Raw genomic sequence first — 27,881 nt, forward strand, 5'->3', positions numbered from 1 at the left:
TTACTTCATTTAAAAAATCCAACAAATGTGTAAAATTTGCTTGTAATCATTCTAAAAATGTTGCAGTAATATTGTAGCCTTAAACACTCACTAACCTTAAAGCTGTCACTCGTTTGCAACACAAGATCAAATAATTTCCAGCTTCTAAAAGTAGAATGAATTGGTAGACTAAGTTTTGGGGTTTTACTCTTTTTACAAGCTAAAAATTATAATTTAGTGAAGCCTTGTGTAATGTGTGGTCTATCCTTAGCCTGGTGTTTCTAATCTGGGTCAAATACAATATGAATAAAGGCAAAATAAATGAAATAGTCATAGGAAAGCAACAGACAATATTTTAAAGAAAAATCCTTAAGGCAACTCAAGGTTTTTTTTCCATTCCTGGGAAACTATTGAATTTAAACAACTTGGAGGAGTTGGTTCTCCTTTTTGCATCAGTCAGTCACCATTAGCTTGAGGAAAAAACTACCAAATATTTTCATTTCAGTAAAATAGGAACTCTTTTTAGTTACATCCAATTTATTTCTGGCCAGGACATCAAATAACTTTATTGTAGAAAAAAAACTAAACCCCAAAAATCTGATTAAACATTCACAATTGCTGAAGTATAAAATTTAACTGAGGTGCAAAGTGTTTCCTGGCCTGACCACCAAGAAAGTGTTATTAGGATATTGTAGGAAACCTATGTAATGGTTTTGATTTTGATATTTTCATTAGAGTGGTTTCAGTACAAAGAAAAAATTTGTATTTCAGCTTTTCTGTAAGTATATTTTTGGTGTCTTATTGGGTTTTTTGTTATCAACACGTACATTTTCTTGTCATTACCTAAAAAATGAGTTGACACATACAGAAATTGTGCATCGTAAGTTGTACTAAACCCAGTTTTTATTCAAAATATATATTGCAACTTCATTTGTTGCAACTTCACTGGAATACGATTATTTTATTTCATATTTTGTAGAGAAGTGTATATTCTTGGAGAGGATGTGATCAGGAATTGGTTGATACTTTGTCCTTACGAAATAAATTGCAATTTTTTATAATTGTGCTAATGTATATCGAAAATAATATTTTTGTTGTTATCGTTGTTACTTTTATTTCCATTCCTTATCCTGTCATTGAATATGATATTTAACAGCATCAGTATTGATCAATCAATGAGCAGTAACTTGGGTTGTTGGTTTTTTTTTAAAGTTAAGCATTGCAATTTCTCTTCAATACATCTGCAGACTTGCTGTAGATGGTCATTAACAGCATCTCCAGGAAGCCGTGTGGTGTGTGCATGCCTGGGGGAGGGGTTGGCTTTAGTTTTGTTTTTTTATTCATAGAGGAACATTGATGTAGAAATCAAAAGCTCTAAGTAAAAAGAAAACACTTGTTTCCAGAATAGTGAAGACTTTTTTTTCTTTTTTTTCCCCCCCAGTCTTTTAAAATTTGGAAGTAGTGTGGTTTGTTTTTATTGTGGAAACTCTCAGGAAGAACAATTCAGAGTCGGTGCCATTCTTCCCAGCTGAATGGCGCCTGGTTTGTGAAATGGAGCAGCTGCGGTAGTTTTAGCTTGGCTCACAAAACCATTTGCTTTTTAATCAAGAACTTCAGATTCTGTGATGGTTGTTCATGATGGAGATGGCCAGCTCTGCCCTGAGAGACAGCTGTAGTATAATTGAGACAGACTATGTGAAGCAAATATAAATGCTGGATGGATGTCTTAAAAGCAGCATATTCACTAAACTGTAACTGAATTTTTTAAAGGATGAGAAGCTTTTATACAGGCAAGAATTTACTACATGATGAAACATTTTATGTATAGTGATGTTCTTGCATATATTGCATAAACCAGGATTTAAATCTTCAGCATTAACATTCAAGTTATAGAGTACAGTAATCCAAGTTTTGGTGAAGTGTGTCTATAACTGCATAACGAGAAATGCCACAATTTTCCAAAAACATCATTGCAAATGCAGTTGAGGTCTCTTTCTTAAATTTGTCTGGGACATGTTTGTTAAAATGCAGATATGCATGTCACACATTCATACAGATGCTTATTATAAGAAATAAAGATGCTTGCATTTTATCAAATGGAATAGGAGGCCACTGGAGGCACAGAGAGGACTCATTAATCTTTGGTGGCAGTTACACATTTAGAAAAACTTGTTCAAGCAGGTAAGTATTGTGCAAATAAGTGCTCCATCTTGTATAGTGTAAAACCTCAGACTGACAGTTTGTTTTAGAAGGGATTTTTCTAAATAGCAGTTTGACTAAGTAAAAAATATCTTGTTTCAAACAAGAAATCAAAAAGTGCTGCCCATATGTTAAAAAAAAGTTTTAACATTTTGTAGTAATTTTATAGTCACAGTTAATAACTATTTTGAACTTGGAGTGGGTAGTTGTATGTTTCTCACTGAACTATACACTTTTCATTTACATCACAAGTTTGTTATGGATTTATTATACCTATCAGAATGTTTCACTTTCTTCAGGCAGACTATTTCATTTCCTCACTGATTTTAAAATAAAGCTTAGCTTAACTTTTAAACAAACCCTATTCACAAGCAATATGAAAATAAGGGGCCTTGTGGCAGAATATGATGTTGCTCCTAGATGTCCTCCTTTGTTTTCAAACACTTTGTCCCATTTTATGTTTCCAGTGTGTGCAGTCTCAAACCTCTTTGATGCTGACTAATTGGGGGGGGTGGGAAGACAATGTAAAAGGGTTAATCTGTTACACTGGTATTAATGAGTCAGCTGGATCCCTGCCATTCTCTCCTTTCTGGTTCACTTAGCAGCGATTAGCACAAATGACACTTAGTTCTGTGGGAAGCAAGCTATGAGGATTGTAGGTAATGCAGACCTCGGAGGAGAGCAGCCTGGTCTCAGGTTAATACAGGTAGATAAATCCATGCCATGTGGGCTGAGATCAGAAATAATCCTGTTTTCCTACTGGACCCCTGAGAACACTGGGAGCAGTGGTAGGGATGTTTTAAGCTCACACGTGATAGATCAAAAGGTGGTCAGGTTGTTTTCTGAACTCCTTTCTCTGCTGCGCTGCTGGGGATTTGAGCTTTGGATATACTCACCTGACACCCAGGCATTAGAACTGAGATGGTGAAAGAAAATAATTACAGGCACGTCTGTGCAACTGAGCCCCTTTCTTAAATGCCAGAACTCCTGTGACAAAGTTTCGAAAATGTTTGATTGACTATTTATACAGTGGTAATGTTTCTTTGGTCTGTCCTGAACTTTTAATTTGGGATTCTGGGACAGTAATAAAGATACACTAATTCAAAGATATATTGTATTTTCATTACTTTTGATTACAACTGCAACTGTAAATTGATTGTAGAAGCAGGTACGGAAAAGGAAATTATCCTTCAGGATACACTTGTAGTCCAGTTACTTTTTACAATGTTTTTTATTAATTTAGAAACAAATTCCAGCAAGACACACTCAGAATACTTCTCTTCCCTTTTCTTCTTTCCCAGATCTCTGCAGTTGCTGGGGTGATCCTAGAGGCATGCTCACATGCCATATCTGAAACTTCATATTGTAGCAGACCTTTTCTTCTGATGGCAACCTTTCAGAACAGCTGCCTAGGTTTAGTGTACCCTTTGTGTTGGAGGATGGTGTAGAAATCATGGATTAGATTGTTTGTAGGAGTGTTTGACTTCAAATGTCTTCATGTGAGAGCAATTCTTCCAATTTACTCACTGGATGGAAAGATGCTTCTCTGCATACTGAGCAGGTGTTTAACACAGGTTCCTCCTGGGCACCTTTAGGGAAAGTCTGGTAGCAGTACCTGTGTGGGGAGCCTGATCTCTAAATTAGAGATCTGTGTTACAGCTATACCCCTTTCCCAGTAAGTTAGCCCCAAAACATTCTCCACATTTGTACACTACATCTGCATTTTGACAAACAACAGGCACAGTCTTTTAACTTCCAAGTTGCTTAGAAAGTTTGAGACTGGATGTTTTTCAGGCCTTTGTTCCTATTTAATCCCTTTGGGGCAGAACAGTAACACAAAGGAGTTTTTTCTAACCACAAAGTTTTAAAGTAGTGTGGAGTGTCTCAAAGGCATAATCCTATATGTTGTTTTCTCCTATTTCTGATCTTGCTCATTTAATAGTTTTTTGGCCAGTAGTGGTTTTGCAAGTGAGGATAATCTAGATTTTATCAGCTCACCACTACCCAAAAGCAAAGGTGCTACTTTCCTCCACTTCAGTGAATCTTGCTTTGCTGCAACTCTGGTGTTTGCTGGACTTAGTCAATTGGCTCAATTCCCAGAAGAAAATGGGTTCATAAGCAGAAAGTTCGTTTTTTGTCAGAGTCAGTGCAAGGGAAAGGCCTTTGAGTGAGGGGAACAGAAATTCCCTTTCTTAATGGTGGTGAGTGATTAGATGGGCTCTTGTGGTCTCACACAACATCACCTTTATTCAGGCCACAATTAAACATGACTGATCATATTGCATGCAAAAATAGTTGCTCTGTTGAGAAAATCACCCTGTCTTAGGCTAGCTCTTATGTAGCTGGGCTGATCTTTTGTCACCCTGAAGGAGGCCAGCCCCCTTGTCCTGCTACAGACTCTACTCTTCTGCTATTTAATTTTTCTGCAATTTTGTGAACTTTCTTCTGGGGTAGTATTATGCTGTTCTAAGAAGGTGAATGGGTTCAAAGGGTTTGAGTGATAGAGCAGGTATGGCAAGAGGGAAGACAGAAGTGGGAGGTATGGATGGAAATGCATCCTTGGTTGTTGGTGCTGCTCAGTTGGCTCTGAGTGTTTCATTGCTCACGTATCTGACAAGGATCCAGGTCTGGAACCAGGGCTAAGATGTGAGCAAATTCAGCCAGCAGCAACAGTTCTTTGATTTGGAAAGAGGAGGGGACAGCCTAAGGAGCCAGACTGCCCTCAGAATGGATGAGGTGAATGGCAGGAGCAAACAGCTCAGAGTAGAGAGGAAAGACAGGTCACAAATTCTGGCAGCATTTGGCAGCCACATACATTTTCTGCTCTGTTGCAGTGTTTATGTGTGTAAAATTCCAGGCATGAAATCTGTTGTCCTCACCTTAAAGGAGGTATGAAGGAGATACAAAGGAAGATATGAAATCAGTTGTCTTCCAGACAGAAGCTGTGTCTTTGGGGGAAAAAATGGTGCCATGTTGTTTATGGCTCTGGATTTTTTTTCCTTCTAGTTTTTTCTACCCATCAGGCTGCATGATTGTGAGCAAATTGCAGTGTCATCTGAATATAGGACATGTTCCTGAGTAGAGCACACATAAAGCAGTAACTGCATCATGGAAACTTAATTCTCTCTTGTTTTGTGAAAAATCGTTAATGTACCACAGCAGCTGCCTATCAGATACAGGAGTGCAGGTCTTTGTGACCTAGAATTTCATCTGCCAGCTTGCAGCCAGTTGAATCAGTCTGTGGTAACACAGCCCTTTGTGCAGAGGAATGGCTGGTTCATTGGTTTTGTAGGGAGACATCAGGGTGACATTGTTGGTCTGTGCTTTTCTCTGAGTACTGAGTTCAAGTAGGAAGTGATAAGTAGCATGGCTAGGAATGGGAAAGATTATCAATATGACTGTTTCAGCCCTCATCTCCACAGAATTCCTCGTGTTCAGGGTTCAGATCAGTGCATCATAAACAGAATTTACAAAAATTGTATGACCTCACCTACTTTGTTAATACCTGAAAGAAATTAAAATGCTTGGATGGATTCTTCGCATTGACCAAGCCAGATTTTAGATTTTTCATAAAATTGCTTTATCCATTGCATTTTTTCAAGCTAGTCTATGGAAGTAGCTAAAGAGCTGTCATCCAGACTAATACTGTTTGCATCCACAGAGGGCTCCTTCAACACAGCAGTGCAGCATTGTGTAAAGTGCTCACTTGTCTGATTCGCTGGGGCTGATGGAGTGAAAATGAATGCAACTTCCTCATGAGAAGAAAGCTAAAGAGAGAAAGTTGCACTGTTGAACCCTTGAAGAAAAGGAGGAAAAATCAGAATATGTATTAATCTTTAGTTTCCTACAGCCTACTGATAATAATAAAAATTAGCATTCCCTAATATAATAGGGATTTGCAATTTTTTTCCTATGTTTAAGAACTTCTTCATGTTTTTGTTATATGAGGTCTAGCACACCTTTGAAACTTTCCATGTTGATTTTTCTTATGTCTGGAGTGAAGAGTACATTTAGATCTGAAATATCCTGCTTTTTCATGGTAGAAGGCAAGAGTGATTCTACTGTAGGGTCTGCTTCTGCAAGGCAGTTTGACTGTCTGAAGAGAGGGTAACTGCTTCTTGCTCCTGGCAGCAGGATTACTTTCCCTCACCCATGTGCCAGCTCTGCCAGTTCATTTGACATCTCTGATTTAGCTCACAAAACCAGCAGAAAACTAACCCAGCAAAATAGGGAGTATGTGTTTTTCTTTTTGTAAGCCAGTTCAGTGAGCTCAGGTGGCTCACAAGCACCTGGGAGAATTTGGGGGCCACCACAAAGTAAAAGCTGGAGCACCCATGCTGAGAGGAGAGGCAGGACTGCTCCTGTTGGCAGCACTGAGCTGTTAGCCTGACTCAGCCATGTTGTGAAAGCTCACCCTTAGGTAATAATGTTCACACTGCAGGTTGACTGACAGTTCTTCAAATAGTAGCCAGAAGGGAGTTACCAGCTGTACCCAGTTTGTTTTTGTAGGGTGGCCTTGTCTGTTTTCAGTGTGCTGTGTTTTGAAACAGATACTTATTCTATTCTAATCGTGTTATTGCATGAAAAAGTTCTGCAGAAAAATTACATGTGCAGGGCGGACCTGTCTGGGAACTTGCTGTTGAGCAAGTGGATAAGGAGCCACAGAACCTGGAAAACTTTGTACTTTGGTTTCTGGGACAATTTGCCTGTTGCATTTGGAGGGACTCAGAAACCCTTGTACTTCTATTCTGCTGAGTGTTGCCAGCCTGAAAGCTTGAGGCAGAGTGTGGTCCTTCATCTTTGAACATTGTGAAGTTTTTATCAGAAGATCTGGTAGCCCCTGTTAATGCAGTTTGCCAGTTATCACCATGGATCTTAAGTGCCCCTAAGCCTGGAGTTCCATGGAAACCTTGGCTGCAGAGCTTGAAACCCACCGTGGCTCACCCCTTCAGCTCCCCAGGGCCTCTGCAGAAGTGGTGGGTGGTTGCCATCTCAGGAAAAAAAGAAATGCTCTTTTTCTGAAAGCTGACCATCTGCCTTTCTGCTCTTGAAGCTGGCATGAATCCTATGTGGGTGTTTTGGTTTTGTTTTTCTTACAAATTGAAATGTTTAATATTCAGCTGGAAAATTCCATTTCAATGCAGAGTTTAGGGAAGGCACTGATTTACAGTGTAGGCATAACTTAACACAAGCATTTGTAGCCCTCAGTTTCACACCATGGACAGCTGATAATAAAACAGCTGCTCTGATCTTTCTTCATTTTCTCCACATATAAAAAGAATATGGTACAAAGTCCTGGCAGATTTTTCTTTAAAATGAATTATTCAAGTACTGCACAATTATGTTTTTTTCTCTTTGCTTTGTGGGCAGTGTTAATGTCACTTTTTGGTGTACATGCAAACATTTGGGCATTTCACTGAATAATACAGCTAAAAACATATCAGCTGGACTTTTACATCTGTTGCTCTTGTATCTTTGTAAATGGATATTTTAATGTGGTGAGGCTTTTTTAGACTTTGTAAAGCAAATTCCTTTGTTCAGGAATTTTTATTCATCTCTTTTTCTCCTCCTCAAAATAACTTCTGCCCTGCTCTTTGGATACTTTTAAAGAATTATTCTGCTGATAATTCTTTCCTTTTTTTTTAACAGATCTGCACTACTATGTTTGTATAATGCAAAAATGCAATTGAATAGTTAGAAAGGTTTTAAAGTAATGAAGCCAGACATACTAAAAATCTGTGAATATTTAATACTATTTATGTTGTTGCCATTAAAACAAAGGAATCTAGCAGTAATATGTCGAAATGAACATTTTCATTTTGTTTACACACTAGTCAAGAATAATCCAGAAGTTCGGTATAGTTTCTTCTACAAAGCTGGATTTAGAATAAAGTTCCTAGAAATACTAAACCAGCTTAAAGCACAAAAATAATCAGAAAATAACACTTTAATCCTAGTTAATCCACATTATTGACCTATGTGCTCTAAATAAATAAATAAAATTAGGTAGTCCTTTAATCATCAGTGTGGAGCTGGTTATTCATGACAGAGGTATGATCCAAAATTCAGCTACTATGCAGGGTTTTGTCCTTTCTGAGGACATGTTAAATGGATTTATGTTTTAGTTTGTGAGGAGACTTGGTTGATTAGTTTTAGATCCCTTTGTAAGTCTGAGATCAGAAGATGTTACTAATACAACAGAATTAACAGTGTAACCCAAAAGTAGTTTTTCAAGGAGTTATGGAAGTAGAGATACTTTGTTATTGAATAATCTGTTGAGATTGCTTTTGGATGTAGGTTTTCCTTTTAAAAAATACTCAAAGCCTCTCTGTACCAATTTTAGGTATGTTTATAAAGTTGTGCTTGTCACTACAAAAAATGCAGAGAATTTATGCTTTTTAGAGAAAAAACCCCATGCTGTTCAGAAATAGTCTGCAAGCATGTTTCAGAAATGCAAAAGCAGCAGAGGATGTACCATAAGGTTTTCTGCTCAGAACTGACATTATATAGTCACAGTGACATAAGATTTCCAGGCTGATGTCTAGAAAATAACTTAAAAAAAAAAAAAAGTGGAGAGGGAATATTTTTTGAACCACAGTATTTGTAAGGCTACTAGTAGAATCTTAGGTATTATGATTTAACTTTCTGCATCAGTTGTATTGTGCCTGTATGGCACGCAGACATTTAAGTGTGTTTCAGGGTATCTCTATAACTTTGTGTGTGGTCTTTATGTTTTAAATTAATTCTGCTTAACTTTGTTTCAAAATTAGTGGGGTTTCCATGCCTCTGAGAGGATAGTAGCATTTGGGTATGAAATGATTATTGCTTTGGAGATTTCTTATAACTATGCTACATAAAAGTTAACTTAAATGAGTGTTCTGTCCTATCATCAGTTTTCTCCCACAAAGTATTAACTCAGCCTTCTGGTACTTTCAGGGTTTCTAGACAACATGACAAAAGGTTTATAACAAGTAATGTGAATATTGTAGGCAGCTGCTCATTTGAAGGCTGGTTATTGGCATGAGGCTGTCTGTGATCATGAGTTCATCTCAGTGCATCTTGGGACAAAGGTATAAGTGGCCCTAAGATGAGTTGACTGATTTGTAAAAATTCACAAATTTTTAGGTGGGATTTTTCCTCTTTATAAGAAGAGTATTTCTTGTTTCAAATAGCTGAAATGCTATCAAGAGAATAAAACACAGCATTCCCTGGAATAGTTTATCAAGGATCTCCTTGAGGATTTCCTGGTCCTTCTACCCTGCTAGAACAGCCCTGAGCATTTCCCTGCATTATTACAGAGGCCTCCCTTGTCTTCCCTTCATTCACAGTCACCAGCCACAGCAGGATTTGCCACTTGACCAAGCAGGCCAAGAATAACAGAGCAATGGGTTTTTCCTTCAGCTGGGGCATTACTCCTAGTCTCTTTTTACTACCCAGGTGTAGATGGTTATATTCTGTAAATTCTAAATATCTCCAAATCTTCTGTGCCAGTTTCAACCACATTTGACAATGTTTTCCTATGTTATCAAGGACAGAAGACTGGTCATGTAAATCTAATTCCATAGGAAACCAGCTTAAATTTGCATTGTTTGTTTTCTAATATAATTTACATTTATGTAACAAGCTTCATATGCAAATATCAGGCTATCAGCACCTCAGTTTTTGACAGGCAAATAAATTTAATGCATGTTGGACCTACTGAAATGCAAGTTGCACAGGGTAACCAAGACACTGAACAGGCAGACCATGCAGCAGGTTTTTAAGTGCTAGGAAAATCTCTGTCCTCATCAGTGGCTTCAGCATGTGCTGTTTGCTTTCTAGACAGGATTGCCTTTAGAACCACATCATGAATAAAACAGAAGGAAAGGAATCCTAATGTCACAGTTAAGTGAGGATACTGAAATAATGTTGATTTCATAGTGGAAAGTGGAATGTTACAGTATATATACACCTTTGAGAAACAACTGAGCCTGTTATCTGGGATAGGTTTTATAGGTGGATTAAATAGTGACAAGGAAATGATGCTGCTAAAACATGTTAAAGGGGAGGTTCCTTGCCAGCACTGCTCTGTGTGAGCTGTACTATTGTCTTCCTCTGAGTTTGTTGTTATTACTGATGTTTTCCCAAAGCCTTTTACCATTCATCAGGAACTGAAGAGGTAAAGACTTCTATTGTTTTGAGATTAAATTTATCATCATCCTCACAAGCATAATAAGAAAACGCAGGAAGGATTGTGAAGATTGTGACTGTCATATTCTCTCAAAGGTAAACAAGAGAAAGTTAGGCAAGAGAAATAGAACAAATAAAGGGAAACAATGTTGTCTTTATCTCCGTCCCTTGGAAAAGCAAAAAGGATCTAGTGGGAGACTGTAATCCTGGAAGAAAATTAAGCTTGCAAACTGAGGCTTCTTTTGCACTTGTTGCATACCAGCCAATTGATGCAGCAGAGTGGGATTATGTGAAGTGTAGACATCTTCCAGGAAGCAAATTTGAGAGTGAAGTGGAAAGAGATTATGTGAATTAATGCTAAACTGTTCTAAATATCTAAAAATGTAAAGGACTTTTTGATTTATTCCTAGTCTTAAGAACAATGTACTTGTTCTGTGGGATGATTCAGCTGGTCTAGCTGACCGTGACAATCAGGTATCACTGAGTCTAAAATAAAAAGAGAACAAATCAGTTTATAAAACTTTTCAAAAAAGTACATTAAATGGTCTGCTTCCCCAGAAAAGTGTGGTTCACTTGGCCTTGGAAGGTTACATTTGTTTTGAAATGGAATGGCTTAACTGACAGATTAAGTGAGTGTTGGGAAGATTTAGAGTTTCTCTAGGAATGTGAAGAACTGTGACTTAGTGCATGAAGAGACTGGCCTATGGCATCTGATCTATACCTTCTAGGCAGATTTGCTGATTTTTTTTTTTTTAGGGCCAATATTCATGATAAATACCAACATCCAATACATATGCTGGGGGCTTGTCCACAAAGTATCAGCTGAACATCGGAAGAACAGTGAATAGTTCTGAGGTTTCCCTAAGGCAGTGGCACACACACACTGATAAGTGCAAATCTTGGGTCAGAAGACTTAGAAGATGTACATTTATCTTGTTTAGCTTTTTCTTTCAACTTTTTCCTTAAAAAATGACTGAACATGTCATAAGCCCTTACTTGGATCTATGCTGTTGATGGCTTCAGTCCTAAGGTTGTATTGAGTAGCTGATAAATCCCATCACTTGCTCATTCTGATAGCACAACCTGATAAGAAAGGTGTGGTAATATCTAAGGTAATGAAGTCTAGAATAGCATTTCCAAATAGCAGAATGGAAAAACAGATCTCTGGAAAGATATGCTGTGGTGAGGGAGCTCAGTGTTTTGGTGGACTACTGAGGAACACTGGCATGCACATGTAAGGGATGAAAGGTACTTACATGGATGCATCACACCAGAGAAGCAGAGTGAGATTAATTCCTGACATTTCTTTATGCTTGACATGAAAGTCTCATAACCTAAAACCAAAGAAACAAAACATTTCATCACAGAGATTGTGGCTCATGGTCCAATTAATTCTACAACTTGCTTTGACTGTGAACCTGCACATAACAAACAGTAGAGGGATAGATAAAACTGAGAGATGAGAGACGCTGAGGAAGCTCCTTCTTTGGAGCCTCAAAATTCAGCCAAACTACCTGAGGTACATGGTTTCTTTCACTTTGAAGTTAGCCCTGCACTGAACTGGAGATTGGACTGGTGTGATCTCCAGGATTCCTTCCAACCAAAATTTTGCTACAAAGCTTTGGCTTTGGATTCGTCAGCTTTCTGGAAGAGTTGGGCACCTCTTAAAAGAGAACCTTTGCAATGGGGCTTGGAGGAGTTGGAATGATTTAGCCTCAGTGAAGTAGTTGGACATGGAGTTAGAGCTAAACTCTAAGGGTCATTTGTTTCAGGATTCAGGAAAGCTTTGAAAGAAGTGAAACTTTTAAGTTGGAAATATAGAAATAAAACACTTTTTGCAAACTTAAAAATATGTACATCAGGGATATGGAAACTACAGGAGCCGCTAATCCTCTTATATTGTTTCTCTATTGCTATCTTCTGAAAAATTTTTGTTTGGGGAAACAAAATATTTTTCACAGCAAGTTTTTAATCTATGGTTTCAGTGTGATCTTGAAAATGGGAGCAGGTTGAGGGCACCCTGACGGAATTGTTTAGGAAAATGGAGACTCTACATTAAGAATGCCTGCAGAAGGATGGGATACCAAAATCAGACTGGGTGACAATGTGGAGTGCCACTCCCATAATCTCCAATGGCATGTGCTGTAGCTGGATTTGCTATTCTTCTTAATTGGGAAAGGACTGAACCTTGTTGCCTCATGTCTGCAAATGCAAAACCATTCAGGATAATGTTTACCTTGTTACACTTTTACCCCTACCTTTTACAAGTTTGAGGAAATCAGTTTCAGGATTCTCATTGTGGGTTTTATATAGATTTTTCTCGTGGTTCATCAGAGAATTAGAGAAGATACTGGGTAAATTCTAACCCCTATCAAAAATTTATTTGTAGGACCTCTTAATACACTATTGAAACTCAATGTAAGGCTGCCAAACACTTGCCAGACCTCTGCCTCAGCATGGACTTAGCCAGACTTCCTTCTCACTCACCCTTATGCAGCATAAACTCTTAAACTCTTGTTTTTCTGGAAGTTGCAGCTGTGGAGAATCTTTCTGCTGATATGTTGGGGTTTTTTAGGGGATATTATTAGCTTGTTGAAATGAAACTGCTGTTGATATGAAAAGCTTTAATATGAAACCAGGATGAGGTGACCTGAAACTAGGATGACTTCATTGTTTTGCCAACTAGATACATATTCTTATAAGGCTATAATGTCTTGGCCATGCTCATGTGGATGATAATGAAGATTAATATGTAGTTTTATAGCACTAATATAGACAGAGTGATAGTCCCACTTTTAAGCAAATGGAGGAACCAACTATTCATCAATGTGCCATTGAAGAGGACAGCACTGGCCAGTGCCTTATTTGATTCAGATGGAACACTGAATGATCTGTTGACCACCAATGCAAACTGTTAAATTACTTACAGTTTATTGTGTACAATCTATTCAGGACAGGTGGAATAGATGATCTTTAAAGTTCCTTTCCAACCCAAACCATTCAGTGCTTCTATGCTCATTAGCAAAGTTTTCTAAGGGTCTTCCCTCTGTCTTCCCTGTCTTCTGTTAGTTGTCTTGATCCCATAAAATCAGCACAATTCTGTGTTTGGGGTACTGCCATCGAGGTTCCCTGGCACCACCCCAGTGCAGTCCCCAGCTCACTCACTGGGTAGAAACTGGCTGGTAAGTAGAGTATGTGAGACCCTGGAAGTGAGTGCTGGAGAACCAAGCAGGGCTGGAAGAGACTGAGCAGAAACACATTTCATCCCTGCTGAAAGACCTGGAGGCAGAGAGGAGAGCAGGACTTGAAAAAGTGGTGCTATCAGCCCCCTTTGCATGGAAGTGCCATTGCAGGGACTCCTGGGACTCAGATGTTCAGAGGGAATTACAATACTTCTTAAATACCTCCTGAGATTGAAAGCACTGTCAGGACTGATGGATTGAAGCCTGAAGTTCTGCTAGTTTATCCTGGAGCAGGGTAACTTAAAATTGCTGTGTCTGACCTTTCTTCCTTATCTCAGGGAGAGAGGGGAAGATTTATGAGTAAGAAAGAAGGAAAAGAAACTGCAGCAAAACTTTGATGCTTCCACAGAGTCAGTCTCTCCTGTTTTCAGATCTTACTAATCCTCTCTTAAAACTTGTTGTCTTTTTGCTGCCAAGCAGAAGCCAGAATATTCTTTGTTCTTGCCATCTCTATGCAGGACATAGAAGATAATGACAGGCAACAAAGAGTTAAGCAACTAACTAAAGTATAATGGAAAATAGCTGTCTTCCTTTTGAAGCTGAAGGTGACATTTGAAAATCCATGTATTTGGTAGCTAGTTACTGCTTGCTGTGTTGTACGTGCTTCAGTGTCTCACAGGAGTTTTACACAGACCCGGACAAATGGCAGTCTGCATTATAAAGTACATTTACAATTGGTTTTAATTTATTAAACTGAGGGTGGGCTAGGTTTTTAAATGTTGTCTGTTGATCAAGAGACTACACAGCTTGAGATTAACAAAATGCTGGAAGAGGAAAGAGTATAAATAGAAACACCACTTCCTTGTTGAGCAGAAGCCAAACTTGTGGATGAACCTTTCTATATGAGAGTTTGCTGAGGTCCAGATAGGCAGCTGAATGCAGATTTCTGAAGACACCAAAACCTCTGAGTTCTGAGGGAGGATATACTGAGGACTAGACTAGGTATTTCTTTCCTGTGGAACACCTGGCTGCAGTTCTTAGAAAAAGATACCAGTGGAACTTGGAGAATGTTGGTGAAAATCCAGCATCAGCTTAGTGAAAGGAGAAATGTATTTGTGATCTTTCAGTGGAACACTGATTATTTGGGCCTGGAAAAGGCTTAATATAACTGAAAAACAGCCTCCCAAGACTGAGGATTTGAAACACAACCTTATCTGGGCAGTAGGATAAATACGCCTACTACTTTCTTTTCAAACTTTAAATATTTTCCCATTGCTAAGGAAGGGAATATTTTACAGCAATGAGCATGATTGGTTTTTTTCCTGATAAATTTTCCCAGTAAAATACTGCATATTACAGATTATGCTGCTGATATTTAAACCATATTACATTTTGTGAAGTACCCTCTATTTCTAATTCTTATAGACTTTAGACAGTATACATCATTTTTTGATATATGACTTAGATTTATTTTCTAGAGGAGTTTTATGACTGAAATTTACACAATGCTTAAACCAAGGAATATATGAGCCAGAATCTAAATGGTTTTTCAAATAAGCAATTTTGTCTTTTATCCCCTGATTAAAATACAGCTTTAAAGTTGCTCTAGTTCAAACAAATTATTCAAGCAATCGTATGGCCTATATTTCTACAGGAGTTTAGACTAGGTGATTACCATGGTCCTTTTGCCCTTATCTGTGAACATATTTGCAGTTCTGATGAATTTCAGTTTTGATGAAAGACTTTATGGGGGTGCTTTCCACTAAGGCCGTGTATTTGTGATCTTTTTCCAGAGCCAGATTTCAGTTGCTTAGTTTGGCAAAAATATGGTGACATACCTATTTACATCAAGATTGTATAAGAGAACTTGTTTGAGTTTGTTTTGGGGGGGTTTCTCCCAGGTTTGGAGGGGAGGGTGGCTTGGTTGTTTGGGGTTTTTCCCCAGTCAAAATCTATCAAGTAAAATGTTTGAAGTGCTCAAAAGGACCCACACAGGTCCTGCACCCAAAGGTCTGTGCTCTCATGGATGTCTGTCTGTTTGGTGTTTGGCATCTTCCCCCTTCCTCACATAGATGGGCAGGAAGAGGAGATCACAGGGTTGCAGAGGAGAAGAGGAAAACCCAGAGCAGAGGGAAGCATTTTAAAAGCTGAGCCTGAAGAGGAAAGACAAACTATGACTTCCACTTAAGGAAAGAAATTAGACTGTAAATTACTGGGAAACCAAGGCAAGCTAAACAAAAAAACCAAAACAAAAAGAAGAAAAAAAAAACAAACAAAAAAACACCACAAAAAAATTGTGGGTGGCTAAACATGATGAGTCAGCTATGGCAAGCTAGATAGGGTTGGAAATTGATAGAGCTGGGGAGATATGTCACAGTTAATTAATTATTTGGGCCAGTAGAAATAAGGATGACTAATTGGTCGAATATTTGAGATAGGAACCAGTGAAATAAGTACACTGAAAATACCAATTTATCTGGAAAAATATTCCATCCTGCTGGATGTCTTAGACAGTTTGACGTCTTTGGCAGCTGCCTATCATTGCTTCAACTCCATTAACTCAAATAATAAAAGTCTGTACAAAGAGTCAAGGCTTATCCTTGCAGGACCATATGCCTGAAAATTTGGCAAGATGTTGGGGTTTCCCCATTTTATTTTTTTTTTAACAAAGAAAAATTCTGATTGAAGTGCAGTTTCACAAAGGCACTTTGAATTGTGAAACAATACAGGTATTCCTATACTGAGCTTGTGAATTTTGGGAGCTGGATGACAAAGTTCTAAATAAAAAATTTAATTTCTCTCTAAATGAGTTGTTTTTATTCTTCCTTTCTTATCATTTATGACCTTTTGGTCCTGATTACAAACCAAGACTCTTTTCATCTTAAGGAAAACTAATCATGTGGAAAAAGTATATTCTGGATAGCATTAACATGTATGCATTGAGAAACCATTTTGTTAGGTTGTTCAAAGTGCTTAAGTAGCCTTACTCCTGGAGAAAGTGATCTAGCCTGAATTTGGTACAATTTAAATCTGTTTGCAGTCTCATCCACAGCAAGTGTACCAAAAATACACCTTACTGCCCTCTTCCTGCATCTGTTAATCACTTTTACACGTCCCTGAGGCAGGGTGCATTTACAAAGCTTATAATAATTTTTGTTTGCAGGCCTCTACTTCATCAAAGACCCGTGACAAAGACGATGATGATGATTCTCTGCATACACTGCTAGGAATAATACTTGACTATTAAAAGCAGACACAAAAATTAGATATTAGTGCTTGTTTTCATAAAAAAACTACCAAATATTGCATTGTACTTGAGGGATCTGACCAGTCAGACCTGTATGGAGCAAACATGCATGGACCTGAGTGCCATTGACTTTTCAGCCTAGCTGGGCACAGGCAGAAGCTGGCTCTGTTTCCAAAGGCTTCTGCCTGGTGCATTGGCTCTAAGTAAACCTCTGAAAAAAATGGAATAGGGGAGCCAGAACCACTGGTTTAGCAAAGTTAAACTACAGTAACTTGAACCCTTTTATTTTGAATTGCTGCTGCAAGACTCTTTAAAGATACAGACTTCCAAATATATGCCATTACAGAAAGCGGTATGAATTCAAATAAAAATAAAACCAAAATTATGTAACTAAATCCTTAGTCTTTCTCAGTTCTCTGCTCTTACAAACTGTTTACTGACTAGTACTAACAGCAGAAGGACATAATCTGCAACATCTTTACAGATTCTGGTACACTCTTCCATTGACAAAGAAAGTTGGGCAAGATAGGATAGGTAGATGTTTGTTTTGCAACATTTGAGAAACAAATTCTGGTTTTGTTTGTTTTTTTTTTTACTATTTCTACCTTTTAAAAATAAAATTGATAATGTACCTTCTGTCTTAAAAATAAATGTGGAAATAATTGTCCTGGTTTATTGCTGTGATCTGCCCATCTTTAGATCAGTACCGGCTACAGATCTTGGGATAAACTGAGTTGTGTCTTCTTGGTAAAATCCTGGGCGGAGGTAGCCCCATGTATGCAATGGGAGGAGATTAGTGCCCAGCCTGCCAAGCAGTCTCTGTCCCCATACAGTCAAAACCAGGCCATTTCTCAGAATGCTTTGTCTCTCTCTCTGCACTCATGCACAGATATCAACCGTGTGGAAATGAGGCTCCAAATGAGGATGGAGTAACAGTGCTTCTAGCCTGCCATTGGATTGGGATGGGATGGATGTGCACCTGGTATCTCCTTTCCACTACATAGTCACACTGCTATGTACCATTTGCTAAATAGTAGAACCTAATGGTCCTAAAGTATGCAAAAATAGGGGCCTTGCTTTTTTCTTTTCTCCCCTTTTTCCTCAAGAATTTTTTCCTTTAAATAATTTATATAGGTTTGTTCCTGGGTTTTGCAGATCACTTCGCAATGCTTTTGTCTTTATGTTCAAAATTTCTCAGTTCTCTCATTTTCTTTCATGTTCAAAATTGTAAATAAAATGTGGCAACAGAGTCCCCTTTCTCAGGGTATAATTTGATTTTAGGAAGACTGAAGAGGTTTTCTTACTTTATGTAAAATTTCAGTGATTTAAAAGGGTTTTTTTAACTTTGGTAGGTGACGCAGCTGATGATCAAAGTAGAGACTCAAAGGATAAAACTTCATTTCCGGAGACCAGACCGAGGTACAGTCAACCTTCACAGGTAGGAGACTTTTTCCTTATGCACACATGATGAAACTTCCATAGCAGCTCATTTAAGAAGCATGAATGTCCTGCAGAAGATGATTTCACCACATTCACATCTTCCATTGGCTGAGTCACTCCCAGCCTTCCTCGTCATCTGTCATAAAAGCAGCACTGCTGTTAATTAGATGGCAATAATATGAAGCCCACTGCTGTGGATTTGAAAAGGAAATAGTAGAAATCTGGGCTGTATGGTATTGCTGGATGTCTTATTTTTATACTTGAGTTGTGCAAGCATGAAACTGTAGCTATAATGTTAATGAATTGCATAGAAGCATTTCTGTGGTGAGTAGTGATGGCAAAAGTCACACATTTACATAAACTGTCTATTTCCACAACTGCCATTATGAGTAACCTGTAAACATGTGAGTATAATAGATTGTCTTTTTTGTGTTTCCTTTCTGTTTCTCTACTGTGTGGCTGTAAATCTGAACTTCTTTTTCTTTGGTATATTTGATACATATTCACAGGCAAGGGCTTTTCAGAATATTTCTGCATATGCTGTACGTCTTCTCCACGTACTCTGAAAATGTTTTTGTACCAAGCATGGGCCTGTTTTCCATTGCCATGTAGTTTTAGACATTTGCAAGGTGACTGAAGATGTTTGGCTTGGACTTTTTGTGCTTTTGTGATGGTTCATTTATTTTACTTAATCTATCCTGTCTCTTTTTCCCATATCTCACCTTGGTGCTAACAGTGTCTGTCTGTCTGTCTCTTTTCAATGCTGTTTCACTATTTGTTATTGCTGAGTCCCTAGGTATAGTAGAGGTGTGTGTGACAATTTTCCACCTCTTAAGGATGGTCTTTGTGTATGTGTGGCCTGTAGTCTTCTTTTCTAATAAAAAATTTAAAACTCTATTCTGTACAGAAATCTTTAATTCATTATAAGTAATGAGTACTTTGCCTTCTGATAATGTTAAAGTATGAATTAGTTCCAACCAATTGCAAAGTTTTAGTCTGACTTTTACATCCACATCTGAGCCAGGGTGTTTTGCAACTGAAGTCCTGCAGATCTGGGCAGGACAAACTAGGACAAACCTAGTTTCCTTTAATGTGATGTCCTTGCTGGGGATGGTGAACTGCCAGTTACTGCAGACTCAGTGGTTTGTTCAGTTCTGTGGAATTTCAGGAAAAGAGGAACTTGTATTGATTTTAAGTTTTATGAGTTAGAGAGAAGAAGCAAAGTTTTCAAAACAAAATAGCAGATATTATAGGAAAAATGAAACAAAGATATATTTTCACCTTTCTATTAAACTACTTACATGTCACAAATATACAATACACAAAAATACAAAAATATGAACTGGCTTGGGACAGAATCAGTTAAATTAAGATCCAGCACTATTTAGGCAATTCTTTCCAGTCTAGATTTCACTATTTGGACTTTACATTTACTCAAAGGAATTCTCAAGTTCTCAAATTAAGTAGAATAATTGTGAATCATGGAAATTAAATGGATAATTCTGACCATTAGGAAAGTAATGTTCTTCCTTACAGTGGTGAGTATATTTTTGTAGATTAGTGGGAGAATTTACCAATTTAGAGAAACTGGAAAAGCATTGTATTACATATTCAATATGTCATAGAGACATAGCACATCAATTGAAGTAATAACCTTGTTAGTATAAAACCAGAAATTCTTGATAAACGTAGAACAGTATGCTAAAATATAGTTGTTACTGCAAAGTGGCATCTGATATTTATCATGCAGAACTGAACAAAAGAACATTTAGTTCATCAACTGCTTCATCATTTCAGTTGCTGGAAACTTGCTTTTATTTTTAAATATAAATTTTTTCACTACTTATTAGATATAAACTTTGTGGAACATGAAAAATGCTTTTGGAAATGAGATTTAAAGAATGACGTAATACTTTGTTCATGGATTTTCAAAAGGGAAATGAGGTTGATTTTAATTTTTTGAAGAAATTATTTTCTGGGCTGTTATTTGGTAATGGCTATCACTTTTAGAATTTCTCATTTCCTTAGGTACTATTGGCTTTGTTTGCTGTACAATCACTGAATTGTCAAGTTCGTATATTCGTATCATTTTGTTTAAATTATTTAAACCATGGCACAAATCAAAGTTTACATCAAGACGGTCTTGCTGTCACTAGGAACGTGTAGCAGAACCTCTTGCAAGCCCTGCCATACCCCAGTTGGGGTTGTTTTCAGCTCTTTGGATATTGCATGCATGTTAGGGGAACTGCAGGTCATTGGAAACTCCTTGGAGGAAGGAGTTGTCAAAGGCCAACTTAAGCCCAAACATTTTGTGTCCTGCTTTGAACAAGCTCCCATATGGAATGTCCTCTCCACCTCCTCAAGTGTGGGCAGGGGGTTGGGAGGGTCATCTCCTGGTGCTGGTCAGTGCTAGGGGGATGTGTTGTTGTCCAGCAGGGTAATGAGTGCTCTGGCCCTAATCAAGCGTGGCTGATCCCTCTGAAGTTGCTTCAGGCTCGTGAGCTAAAAGTCACACACCCATTTAAGTGCTTCTCTGGATTGAGTCCAAAAGGGTTAGTGCTCTGCAGGGCTGAGAACTTAGATCAGTCTTATTAGTGACTAAATTGGTAAATTAGTGACCATGAAATACAAAGCTAATTTTAACTGCAACACAATCATAATAGAAAGAGACACTATGGTTGTTTTTTTTATTTATGCTTGTGATTTTTCCATTATTACCATACAATTTCCAGATAATTCAATCTTCATCTACTTTCATTGGGAAATTGAGATTATAGAAAATAGCAGAATGGAAGGGTTAGTTTTGATATATGAAGAGTGCTAGAGAGCCCAGTAATGTGATGGGGTTAGTTTTGGTAATGAGCTATTCAATTGGTAAAGCAAATTAGTACAACCATGTATTTTGCCCTACTGTGAGAGCAATTATGTAGCATATCTATTAGGAGACATAAAAAATATTTTTGACAGATGGTATGGCTTTGAATTAGGATTTATGAAGATTATTGTATGTCTGGTGTCCAGGACACCTGGGATTATTACATTGATGTAAGAAACAACAACAACAAAAATTCTATTTCTGGTAATCACTGCAGTGTTTTGTATCTCCCTACTGTCACCTTAAAAAGCAGTTCATGTTTATTTGATCTTGCACTTCTGGGTAATCTGACATGGGCCCTTTAGCCAACAGATGTCAGCAGATTTAATGGGGGAAAGCTGGACCAGTAAGTGTATTAAAATAAACTACTAAAATTGAAAGCCATCTTTAGATTTTAAATTAGGATTTTTATCTTGCTGTGTCTTTTTTTTGTTTTGTTTTTCCTTATAATCCTACTTCTCCCTCAAACACTTAATAGTTATTGCCTTCTATCTAAGGAGCTTGTTATATGTTTTCTAGGGCAAGAGAGAATCTCCCAAGGGATTACTTAATCCATAATTATCTAATTTATATGTTGTTGTTATAGCCACTCTAATTATATACCTTGCTGTGATTCTTATCATCTTAGGACTTAATTTTCTTTATGAATTGTAATAGTTCTGCTATGATTCTTGTGCCCTTTCTTTTCATAATTTGCTGTTAAAAGCTGAGAACACAGCAGATCAAAGTTCCTGAAGTAAATTTTAAATTATCTGTGATTTTATGCATATAGAAATAGGTATGCACCATTTTAGGCAAGTATCTAAATAAATTAGGAAATTTTAAAAATGTTTTAATTGGCATTGACTCATTAAAATCATCCTTTATACAGCTGCTGTGTAAAGGATTCTGCATGTATGTAAATAACAGTTTCCTAGACATCTGGTATGGGGATGTATGAGTCATTTTATATGATATATAAAATATATCATAGTATTTAGATATATATAGTATAAGAGATATATAGTAGAAGTGATAATGAGAATTGAGAATCCACAGAGTAGTAGAAAAATAATTTAGATTTTTTTTACCCTTCTAGTGAAATTAGCAGGTATTGCTGAAGCTGATAGACTTTTAGGTTATCCTTTAGAGAAGATTAGGTGATGTAATTCCAGGGCATGAATAATATTACTGTTATCTTGTTTTCTTTTTTTTTTTTTTTTCCAATTCAAAAATTTGCTTCTATCAGACCTATTATTTGGTTCTTTTTTCCTTCAGTTTGTTTGTCCGGATTATTTTCACAAGTTACTGGAAAAGGAGTAATTACTGATCATGTCTCTGTTCACTTACTGACTCTTGGTTTATGGTTCAGGGGGTCCCATATTTAAAATCACAAGAAGGGTGTTCTGGACTAGATTTGTTGCATCAGTTTAAATTCCCTACATTTACTTTAGAGAAAGCAGTTTATATTTCAAATTTATTGTGATCACATTATTTGTGATTAGTGTGCTCTCTTTTGACAAAATCCAGAATCTATTAAAAATGTTGTTGCTTAGCTTGGCTTTTTGTTTTTAGAAGCTCTTATAAGGTAGAATTCTAGTCATGGCCTGGTCAGACTAATTGCTTGTCATATGTCATATTAACTCTAAGATCTTCTTTTTCATATACAAAACCCGTAAAGCATGTTGGTCCATATTTTTTCTCTTCTTAATTGCATATGTAAGCAATAATCACTTAATGAAATTATCCATTCTTAGAAGGGACTGGAATAAGACTGTCTGCAGCGAGTCATCAAGCATATACTTTTCTCTGAAAAGAGAAGCTGGTACCATCAGAAGAAAGATGTTATGTTTTACTCAGCTATCATGCATGATCACAGGCTGTAAGAAGTGAAGTTTTAACAGTATCTTTAAATAAGAATGACTTGTGGGCAGCCTTGGCAATGGACATCACCTTTCTTAGCTTCCTTCATCATTTGTGTGTGTGGTAAATAGCTGGGACTTCATTGGGGAATCCATGTGCAGCCACAGATGGAAAGTGCATATGAAGTAGAGCTGGCATATGATAAGAAAGGCACAGTATATGCTTGTGATCTTACTGAGAACAAAGGTAAATAGCCTATTCAGTTAAAAAAATATATTGCATATGACAGCTATTACATTTTACAACTGTTACATGTTACAAGTATTAGTGTGCAATAACATATTTACTTTGTAAAGCTGCATTAAATTACAATGTTCATATTACTATCTGTTAGATAATTTACCAAAATGTTTAGGAGGTCTTTTCATTCTAGGAAAATCTCCAAAACATGTAGACAAGTGGGCTTTTGTCTGACCTTACTGGACAACAATTGGACAACTCAGGGGGAAGGGGAGGGATTATATACACGTCATGTATAAATATATTAGGTATATGTATGTATATGAGAAAGTCTGCACCTCATGTCACAAAGGATTCGTTTCAGTGGCCTCACAAACAGCTTTTTATAAACTGTGATTTGTGCAAGCTACTGACCCAGGTCAACCAGTAAGACCCGGGGTCTTGCAAGACTATCACCTTTTTTCTCAATTCTAAGGTGAATAGCTGGACTGGTTTCTGTAACATGATACCCAGCTGTGTTAATTCAGATACTTAGTAATCACAGCAGCATCATAAATACTATGTCCATTGTCTTTTTTTTTAAAGGAAAGCATTATATTTTTAGATATAGGGAACTTGGGTGGGAATTGAGAGATGTGAATTGACGTGGCTGTCACCAACTTCCTCTCTGAACTTAGGAAACAGTTCATTTAAAATAATGTAATGCAGTGATGTCTTACACTTTTCTATAGCACTTTGCAAGTGTGAAATGCTGTTAAACCCTTTGTGTAACTTCAGCTGAGATTTCAGTACAAGAACTGAGGAAGCCTTACAGTCTTCCCAGGTGGGGCATGAATGTTCTGTGTGGCCAGCAAAGACATGTGAACACAGCAAATGGATTGGAGCAGCCCCCTCTCCCACAGCCCTGCCTGTGGAGTCCAGAGTCAGTGCTGCAGTCAGATTGCACAGTTTGTGAGGTTTGAGCAACAGAAGACAAAATGACACCCTGTAGGGAAAGAACAACACACAGGTGTGGTATATTTTCATAATTCAGTGCCTGTAGATAGCAAAGTATATTCCCACATGTAAAAAGTTCATAAAATAGTGTAGTTGGCCTGATTTTCAGACATATACACCAAATGGTGATCAAGGTTCATGTATGCAGAAGCACACTATGCATAATTCCCTATTTAGTTTGGGCAGAGACTCACTTAATATTTGGTTTAATTGCTTGCTTATTCAGTTACATTGATTGGTTATTTGTAGCAAGAGATGCTCAAACTAGGTGCCCATATGTTCCCATCACATTTTTTAGCCTTTCTCTAATTTTGGGATCTTCTGACTAGCTAATCCCAGATAAAACTACTGATTATCCTGTATCTCTTGCCCAAATACACGTGGTTAGACTAAAAGCCTGTAATGCTGGTTCCCTTTGCTGCTGTCAACAAATTGATCAGTTAGTCATCCTGCCTCTCAGAGCAAACCTTCTGGGCTTTCCCAATATTAAATTGATCTAAAATGCAGTGTAGATCATACATTACTTGATGAGACTGTGTGTGAATATGGCACAGTGATATTTACAAGGTGGTGCATTAGCATAAAATGGTGGGTGAAAGATTGTTGGGCAGGGGAGCTCGTTCACAATTACTCTAAACAGCAAATAAGGGAAACAACAATGTCCTTAGCTTAGTTGCACTGCCACTTTCAGAGGGAAAAGAATAACCAAACATTAAACTCACCACAAATAGCAGTGGGCAGTCCATTTTAATGAAAGAAAATATGACACAGAAATTGTCCCATTTCAGCCCAGAATTCTAATATTGGTAGACAGGAATATGTTTTTCTGTACTTCCCATCAGTGTTGTTTGATCCTTTTGCTGCAATGTAGTTCTGCTGTAATTTTTGCTTTGAAAAAAACCAAACTGGAACTTCACAGCTCCTGTCCTTCTTGTGAGAGACTGTGCATTGGGAAGAACATATTCAAATTTTGTTCTAAAGCACTTTTTAAAAATACAAAATAAAATATTTGTTTACAGTTTTATTTTCTTTGCTTCCACAGTACTACAAATTTTAAGAATGTGTTTCTACTGTTTTAATGTGATTAACAGCACTGCTAGATAAAATCAGATCTATCTTTAAAAAAAAAGTACCTTTCTTGTTTTTCATTGTGATCCAATTATTTTCCATCCATAGAGAACAAGGAGTCAAAGAGGCTACCTTATTTAAAAGAGGTGGACCAGTATTAGTTCCTTTTAAATTAATTAATTAATTAATTAATTTGTTTTTTGCTGCTTTTAGAGTCATGACACTTTTATTCCTGAATCTGGAAAACCTGCTCAGTCGGTGCTGAGGACAACTCAGTCTTGTTGCTGTTTGTAGTCTGGAGCTTTTACAAACTCTGGCTCCTGGTAACCTGTTTGCTGAAGGTGGTGTTGACAAGTGTTCCAGTAACAGACTGTTTATGGAGGAAATTAAAGTCAAATACCCATCCTTCCTTTCTCTTACTGACCCAAATCTCTATGGAGAAAGCAGGTGGAAAGTTGTATGAGAAGACACTTGTTTAATTCTTTTTTACTTTGGCATTAAAATATTTTAAGTTTGTAAACAGGACATATTGCTAGTCTTGCCCCGTGCTTGGAATTTAAGCAGCATGATAAAATCCTCAGAACATAGCATTTGGTACAGCAATTTTTATTGATATATCTGTGTAAGAATCCTTTTAAGATCCAAGGGTTTAGTTACTTAACAAAACTCTTGAAAGCACAGCTGAGGATGTTGTTCCCAGGTATTGCTGGAGGAAGACTGAACTGAGTTCAGACTAGCAATTCTTTTCTGTTCCCTCTACTTCTTTTCTGAAGGTCAAATCCAAGATAATTTTCTTTTTCTGTCCTCTGATAGAAATTGTTTCCCCTCTTTTTCCTCTCATTGATATTGACAATCTAGGGAGATATTTCATTGATGTTACTGACTCCCTCAGTTACTCAAGGAAAGATTTCCTTTCCTTTAAAAAACCCCAAAACCAACAACAAAACAACCTTCTGATCTATACTTTTCCCAGTTGCTCTAGTTTGCTGGAAAATGTATTGGCTTTATTTTTGTGTGCAACTAGGTTTGCTAAATATTTTCTTACTGTTTTTGTTTAATTGTCAAAATTCTTTCTTTTTTTTTTTTTTTTCTTTTTTTTTTTTTTTTTTTTTTCTTGTAGACAGCTCTCTTTTGCATTCAAATCCTTGGATTTTCACACAGTATAGTAATGAGAGACTGCAGTGTTAGCCCTCATTTCAGTGGTTCTGCTCCATGGGCATCTGCCATCTCAGAGAAGCTGTCATCTTTTTCCTACCATAGCAGGTTACCCCGTTGGAGCTTCTACAGTAATAGGGGGTAGGAACAAGAGATAGAGAGACAAGAATGCAGAGACCCAGTTAGTCTGAGTTTCTCCTGTTCAGGAGATAAACCTCCCAAAAGTCTTTAGGATATTTTTTTTTTTTGCTTTAGGCAGTAGAGAAAATACCACATCTTGTTGTCACTAAGTACATCGACGAAATGTAGCTGCTAAATTAAAACAAATTATTTAAATACTGTTTTTTAATTTAATTTTTTTTGTTTAATTATGCTGTTAAAGTTTGATATTAAAATAATGTCTTAGTATATTCTCTGGATATGTTTAAACTCAGGTACCTGAATTTTGCATTACATCATGAATGAAGGTAGCAGCAAAATAAATGTAAATGCTTTGTGCTTCTGGATGATACTGAAGTTACAAAACAAATCCATTATCAGCATTTATCAGACTTGCCTGTTCATTTTGCAATATATTGACTTGTCCTTCACTTCTGATTTGTGGTTGTGGAATGCAGTGGATGTCTAGAGCTGTGTGCATTTTCAATTACTCAAATTCTTCTGGCTTGCATTTCACTTGCTATAGTAATTTTCATTAACTTTTTAATCTTCCAGCACACATGCTTTAGAAAAAAAGGAAAGAAAAATATCTGGCCTTGTTAGTACAATTTCCTGGCATTAGCAGAAGCACAATATACTAAATATTGTTCATGTTGCTTATTATGTTGAGATCTTTGCTATGAATAGCTTGCATAGTACTATGAAGGAACAAAGAATCTAGATAAACTGTTCCTTCTTGAACCCACACCCCTGTCTTTCTTCTAAGATAATTTTTGTTACAATAATTATCTTGTATAATTATTGTATAATTATAATTGTTTTGCAGAGGGGACTGCACTGTAAAGATGGTGCCCTAAAACTCAGGGGCCTCCAGAGATGAGCAGGGAGGCAGCAAGGAAAGGAGCCCTGATATTGAGGGGGCACAAGGGTTGATACAGGTCTTCAATTATCAGACCCAACAGTGGGGAAATTGGTTTGGATAGAAGGAAACATAAGAGCATAATTACTTTACTTAATGGTAGGAAATTAAGCCTTATAATTTTAATAAAGCTTTAGAACTTTTTTTTTCATAGTTTCCTATTATACATGCCCACATTTGTGATGTTTTGGTTCTCTGTCTTCAAAAAATTACTGAATGAAATAAATAATAGGAGTTAGGAATAAAGGAATAAAAGTACGAATTTGAAATAAAAATATCATTATACAATTTTGGTTATATTAAATCCAATATCTTTATAAATATATATATATTTATAAATATATCTAAATTTATCACTAACCCCCCTCAAAATATTTCCTTTGATGTATTGTTATAGGGGATTGAGTAAAA

At 37.1% G+C, this 27,881-nt stretch overlaps 1 protein-coding gene across 5 annotated transcripts in view; it reads left to right on the forward strand.

The window, feature by feature from the left end:
• UMAD1 (UBAP1-MVB12-associated (UMA) domain containing 1) overlaps nt 1-27,881 on the forward strand; it is a 77,884-nt gene that overhangs the window by 41,116 nt on the left and 8,887 nt on the right. For all 5 annotated transcript variants that reach the window (XM_058024460.1, XM_058024433.1, XM_058024469.1 and 2 more), the window contains one exon: nt 18,129-18,214. In XM_058024460.1, coding sequence (XP_057880443.1) covers nt 18,129-18,214 — 86 coding nt within the window. The remainder of the gene's footprint in view (nt 1-18,128; nt 18,215-27,881) is intronic.

The sequence above is a fragment of the Melospiza georgiana genome, chromosome 1 (assembly GCF_028018845.1).
Source record: "Melospiza georgiana isolate bMelGeo1 chromosome 1, bMelGeo1.pri, whole genome shotgun sequence".
In the NCBI taxonomy this organism is placed as follows: Eukaryota; Metazoa; Chordata; class Aves; order Passeriformes; family Passerellidae; genus Melospiza; species Melospiza georgiana.